This window comes from Zea mays, chromosome 1, assembly GCF_902167145.1.
Source record: "Zea mays cultivar B73 chromosome 1, Zm-B73-REFERENCE-NAM-5.0, whole genome shotgun sequence".
Lineage (NCBI taxonomy): Eukaryota > Viridiplantae > Streptophyta > Magnoliopsida > Poales > Poaceae > Zea > Zea mays.
The window spans coordinates 200,688,164-200,694,304 of record NC_050096.1 but is presented as its reverse complement, the minus strand read 5'-3'; the positions used below and the strand labels follow the sequence as shown (position 1 = coordinate 200,694,304).

The window sequence follows — 6,141 nt, the reverse complement described above, 5'->3', positions numbered from 1 at the left end:
GGTATGCCTAATATGCAGTGCAACCACTTTTGGTCATGAACCAAATATATCATTAATTGATTAGAAAATTGAGATTTGACTTCTCTTAGAATGTATACTAGCCAGTTGTCCGTACTTTGCTATGGTTGTTTTATATCATATAAATAGCTATTGAGATATTTATTCAAATATAATTATTGTTTATTTCTAAATACTAAGGTATGTGTGGTATAATGGTTAGTCCCAAATTTTTGGAGCAAGAGGTCGTGTGTTTGAGTGTTTTTTCTGCACTATTTTTTGCAGTGTGGTAGCTGCACGGGCGGGGTCGGGTGCTGGACAAGCACAATAGCTCTGCGGGCGCTAAGGTCCATAGGGCACGACACGTGGAGTGAGCCCAGATTGTTAGTGCGGAGGGTAAAGCCGTGATAGCAGTAGGTGTCTATATTAGGTTCTTAATAGAGTAGTGTAAATTATCAATACTATTAGCAAATTGCAATATAACTTATCATTAATATATGCCACCAATGGTCGGAGAAACCTGATTAATATATGTCTTTGTGTACTCATCACACATAAATGAATTTACATGTGAATTGATGTTAGGTTCCTAAATTGTGCTTATATTTATGCAAATTAATGTGCAAATGTATCAATACTCTAGTAAAGAATGAATAATTGTATCAAAGTATTCAACATTATAGACTTGCACATAAGTAGAAAAAACCATTATGTGCAACGAGAATTTACATAGATAGAGATATGCGAAGACATAATACGTGACACAAGATTGTGAGCTATACATACTTTAGTTGGTTAGGTCTTTTATGATACAATTGTGGAAGCTGTCCTCTCTGGATTCTTTGAATAACCACACAAATGACTATATTTAAAAATATTATTCTTATAATTATAAATAACACGTTGCACATGTATGACAATGCGGCGGTCATGAAGCTGATTACCCATGCGATCATCTGCTTTTGTACTTTGTACTGTGTTTATCTTTGAAAAAAACTTAGAATGCAAGATTTGCATTACCACGCATGGTCAAGGGTTCGTCCTGTTGTAAATTCATAATTGCATTGAAATAATTAAGTATGTTTTTAGGGCAATAATTAAGTATTGATTTGGATATTACTGTAAAACAAGTGGCTCCGAGCATTGATTTGGCATGAATAAAAACCATATATCAAGAGAAAAAATAAAATATTACACACTTTTGGAAGTGCTTGATCAGTTTTTCATTATCATTTCTATGAAAAAAATATTGCTTTTAAATCTATGACGTTTCCATTATATTCATGATTCTAACCACTACTTATCCATAAATCACTGGGTTACTATTTAGTTTACATTGCTACGTTTGCTTAAATAAGATATTTATTTAAACACCATTATATTTTTTATTTTCAAATTATTAGTATATGTATATATTTATAATATTTCCTCTTTATATAACACATATAGATATGAGTTGCAGTGGTGGAAGCCCATCAATCCATGGAACGCAAAAGGTTGCTTAAAACCTTTTTAAAACAAAAATGTGTTTCTACAGTAACTGAAATGTATTTTAACTTCTACACCCTTTCATATGATAAAATGTGATTTTTGTTATGGTTGGCAAAATCCTCCATTTTCTTGTTCCATTTCACAGTTTCACACACGTGATCCACACTCCACATCAAATTTATTTTACCAAGAAATAATGTCCTATATAAATCTACCGAGTCTCCAGGATTCTGCATGCTCCATTCTCATCCAAAATTGAGTCACACGAATCCCCAAGTCTGAGAAAAAGAGGCCAAGAAGAAAAAAAGGGTTCTTTCCGATCGTCCTTCTCTTCTATTTGGTTTGGACACTGAAATCACAGGTCATATGCTCTTCTTTGCATGATTCCAGATTTTCATCAGAAGCAAACTTAGATCTAATAATTTCTTTGTGGTTCTTTCGAATCCAGATTTTTACGTCAGATTGTTATCTCCTTTATCGAGAACTTATGTTCTACATTCTTCCTCTTCAGCTTTCGGAGCTTTATGTGGAACGACGTATTTCCGTCAAGGCGTTTTTTTAGGAGATTCTTGTCGGCAAGACCATGAACATGGATAAGACGCCGATCGCAGGCGGCGGCGGCGGCGGCGGCGACGACGACGACGACGCCGGCAATGGCCCGGAGATTCAATCCTCGTCCGACGCGGTGGCGCCTTCGCCGACTCCTCACACGGAGTGCGACATCAGCAGCATGCCGGACTCCCCGCTGCGCAAGCCCGGCCACCGGCGCGCGCTCTCGGAGATCATCGGCCTCCCCGACGACCTGGACCTCGGCGCCCCCGGCGCCGGCGACGCGCCCGCGCTGTCGGACGAGAACGAGGAGGAGCTCTTCTCCATGTTCCTCGACGTGGATAAGCTGAATTCGCGGTGCGGGTCGTCGGAGTCGGAGTCGTCATCGTGCGCCATGGCCGGCGGGGGTCGGGGAGAGGCAACGGAGGCGTCTGCGGCGCCTGGGGCTGAGCAGCTGGGGCAGAGGCACCATCACAGGCACTCGATGGACGCCTCGAGCTCCATCAACGCAGAGCATCTGTTTGGGACGACGGCGATGGAGGGTGCGTCGCCGGCGGAGGTGAAAAGGGCAATGTCCGCTGCAAAGCTTGCCGAGCTAGCGCTCATCGATCCAAAGAAGGCAAAAAGGTATGTTTTTTTTTGTGGATCTCTTTTGTTTGTTCCTTATGAAGTTCATCTGAATGTGTTCTTCGTCAAAGTAAAATGGATTTTTGAATTCGGTGCTTTCCTGGCAGAGATAGTTAAACATTCTGGTTCGAGTTGTTACATGATGATTTTGTAAATAGATGACATGCACTGTTCTGATGGATGACTCTGTTGTGGTGATTCTGTATTTTGGTATTACCAACTTTTTGTAACGAGACAAACCTAATTGCGATGACTTATCAGATTTTTTTTTTGGTTCAGAACTGGTTATAGTCCAAAGGAAATTGTATATTGCATTCCTGCACTTCCTAAATATATGCAGACTTGCCAGTTGCCAGAACGTAACAGTATTTGCATTCGTCCTTTTTTTTCTTCTTCTGAAGTATCACTTTTCTTACTCCATTTAAAATAAATTAAAGTTTGTACCACCTAATTTTTGCTCTCTTGATTGTGATGTGTCGATGTGATTTAACTTTTAAAATAGAATTGTTGAAAGGATGGAATATAATTGGAAAATGGTCGTTGGATTGGAACGCATTAAAAACAGCTATTGATGTGTATACATACATTTTCATGCCACTAATAATACCACCATTAAGGTTTTTTTCCTTTATTGTTGTTGTAAACTGGAGTATAATCCTTGCATGTCGGTTTTTTTCTTGATGAGAAAAATCCTGCAGTCAGAATTAAAGTTGCAAGGATAATGAGATCAGAAGAACTCGGCATTGGTAGAAACCAAACCTTTTCTTAATAAAAAAAAAACTAGTTTACTCCTTTTGTTCGAGAAACGCTTAATTGTCTGTCTGTTCTGATTACTGCTTGGTGAATCATGCGATAGGATTATAAACAATAGACAGTCAGCAGCAAGATCAAAAGAAAGGAAGATGAGGTACATCGCTGAACTTGAGCGGAAGGTACAGTTCATGCAGAGAGACGCCACAGCGTTGGCGACCCAGCTGGCATTGCTGCAGGTGCGAACGCTTCTTCTCTGTTGATGTTGATGATGTTTATGGAAACTAAAATAGAGTTTTAGTTTCTGTATTTGACAATGGGTAGTAAAATGAAATAAAATAGAGGGACTAAAAATTAAACCAAACATCCCCTTAATCTCTCACTGCTACAGCTAATCATTCCTCCTTCCTACATGCTAATACAAACAGAGAGACACAGCTGGGCTGACTGTGGAGAACAGCGAGCTGAAGATACGTCTGCAGAGCACAGAGCAACAGATCCACCTACAAGACGGTAAACAAAGCTGAACACCACTGTCTCGCTGCACATTTTTCCTTCTTCTCGTTCTGCAAGATCCTCTTCTGAGCAGCGCAAACACGATCCTGTCGCAGCTCTGAACGAGGCCCTGAAATCGGAGCTGCAGCGGCTGAAGGTGGCAACGGGGCAGATGGGCAGCCAGATGATGGGCTTCGCCGGACCGCCGCACCCGTTCGGTGGAGGGAACCAGCAGGCCTTCCACCACCCCAGCCAAGCAGTGCCGCCGTTCCTGGCGATGCAGCAGCAGCAGCAGCACCCGCACCATCCGCTGCACCCTCTGCAGCAGACCCAGGCGCTCAGCCTCAACATGAAAGGCCCGCCAGCGGCTCCTCCTGCTGGCCAGTGGCAGTGGGGCGGTGATGCGTGGTCGGAGAGCAGCAGCAGCTGATTCGGCGGCGAGCTGCTGTCGTCTTGCAACTCGGAAGAGGTTGTGGATGTATGCCATGTCCGGATGATTGAGGATACAGGATATACTGTACGCATGCTCGGTAAAAGAAGCGATACATGCAAGTATGAAGGGCGCCGCAGATATGAGTTTCGTTTCGTTCTGTGTACCTTTGCTTCAGACGCAGGATGTGTGGATGAAAACGATGCTCGAAAGAAAGAAAGAAAGAAAAAACCCTTGTTCCTGCGGTTTATATACTTTGATGATTTGATCCGCTATTTTGTTCGGATAAAAATTTAAAATCTTTGCCTAGCCGATGGATGACGATGAATTTAACCGCGAGAGAGAGCGCCACAGACGATGCACTCGTCCCCCAATCTTGAGAGACCCGGGGTGATATTAAATAGAAATATTTTTTTTTTAGAGATGGTCCATTCTGGTCTTAACTCTGAACCAAACAATTTTATTTGACAAATCATCTCATCTCATTCAGTTCTGTAATTGCAACCAAACAAAATTTTGATGTCTTACCTTAGATTGTCTGCACGGCAGCACGGGCATCATCAGCTTTAGGGACACCTTAGGGGTGTTTGGGAGTAAAGTTTTTTCACAGTTTTGGAAGAATACTGCAGTATTCTCAAATACTGCAGTATTATATACAGAATGGTGTTTGGCAAGCTGGCTAAAATCTCTGTTTTCAAAACTGAAGTATTGCAAATACTATAGTTGTTTTAAGGCATTCTAAACTTAGCTCTGGACCTCAGTTTTCAAAACTGCGGTATTATAAACTGCGGTATTGTCATGACTAAAGTATATTGTAGTATTTCAAAAACTGTGGTTTTCAAAAACTTTGTTCCCAAACAGGGCCTTAAACCCACATCCGTTGTCCCTAAATAACACCCTATAAATTTAGGGGCTTATCCTTCTATATCCAAATTTAGGGTGTTTTCACTCTTTCCTCTAATTTTTATATTCTAAACTATGAACTAAACACATATTTAATATGTACATACTATTTTAATCTATACAAATACATATATAAAAATCTAATTAAAATATAGTGTATTTGTCCAGGGGATAGGCCTAGGGTGTTTGGTTTTAGCCAACAAAAGTTTAGTTTCTATCACATCGAATGTTTGAATGATAATTACAGGTATTAATTATATAATTAATCACATGGATTAAGATTAAAAGACGAGACAAATTTACTAAACCTAATTAACTCTATATTTAATACTCATAATTGATATTGAAACATTTGATGTTACACAAACTAAACTTAAGTTAGAGGAATCAAACACCAACGCTGCAATAGCCACAGATTTAAGGGTGGTGAAAAAGTGGGAGTTAGGGAGATGATATAGAAGGAACTGATGCGGATCTTTGACTACCAAGTGTGTGACTATTGTGATCCTGTTAATTATAGCATTTGTCACGGCTTCGGCCACCGCAACCTTGAGTGCAAGACGACAATTGACAAAGCCATAACATCATGGCACTACAGACCTCCCACCGTCCTCGTCCTGATGTCGATGTCCTGTCGGTAGCCCTTTGAGCTTCGCGATGCCACCAACCCTACTATTGCTCTATCGTCCCCTCTTCTATCCTCATGGAGAGGGAGCCAGTGCTAACCTCATTCTACCACCCTCTCAACATGATTCCCTACTCTAGTGTACATGTGTGCCCTAGACTTTAAACTTCCCTCACCTCGGTGCTCCTGCTAGGGTTCTAACATTCACCACGCATTTTGTGTCAAAAATTAGCGGCAAAAACTATAGTCACATAAAAGCATCCGTCCTCCATAT

General features: G+C 41.0%; 1 protein-coding gene across 1 annotated transcript; it reads left to right on the top strand.

Moving 5' to 3' along the window:
• Positions 1 to 1,737: 1,737 nt before the first annotated feature.
• Positions 1,738 to 4,564, top strand: LOC100193658 (uncharacterized). The gene is made up of 5 exons (NM_001138751.1): positions 1,738 to 1,849; positions 2,000 to 2,664; positions 3,521 to 3,653; positions 3,843 to 3,927; positions 4,026 to 4,564. The coding sequence occupies exons 2-5, from the start codon at positions 2,072 to 2,074 to the stop codon at positions 4,337 to 4,339; spliced, it is 1,125 nt and encodes a 374-aa protein (NP_001132223.1). The 5' UTR covers positions 1,738 to 1,849; positions 2,000 to 2,071; the 3' UTR covers positions 4,340 to 4,564.
• The last annotated feature ends 1,577 nt before the right edge of the window (positions 4,565 to 6,141 follow it).

Coding starts and splice junctions, on each gene's coding strand:
- LOC100193658 (NM_001138751.1), top strand. CDS start 2,072: ATGAACATGGATAAGACGCCGATCGCAGGCGGCGGCGGCGGCGGCGGC. Junction 2,665..3,520: donor GATCCAAAGAAGGCAAAAAG/GTATGTTTTTTT, acceptor ATCATGCGATAG/GATTATAAACAATAGACAGT. Junction 3,654..3,842: donor CCCAGCTGGCATTGCTGCAG/GTGCGAACGCTT, acceptor TAATACAAACAG/AGAGACACAGCTGGGCTGAC.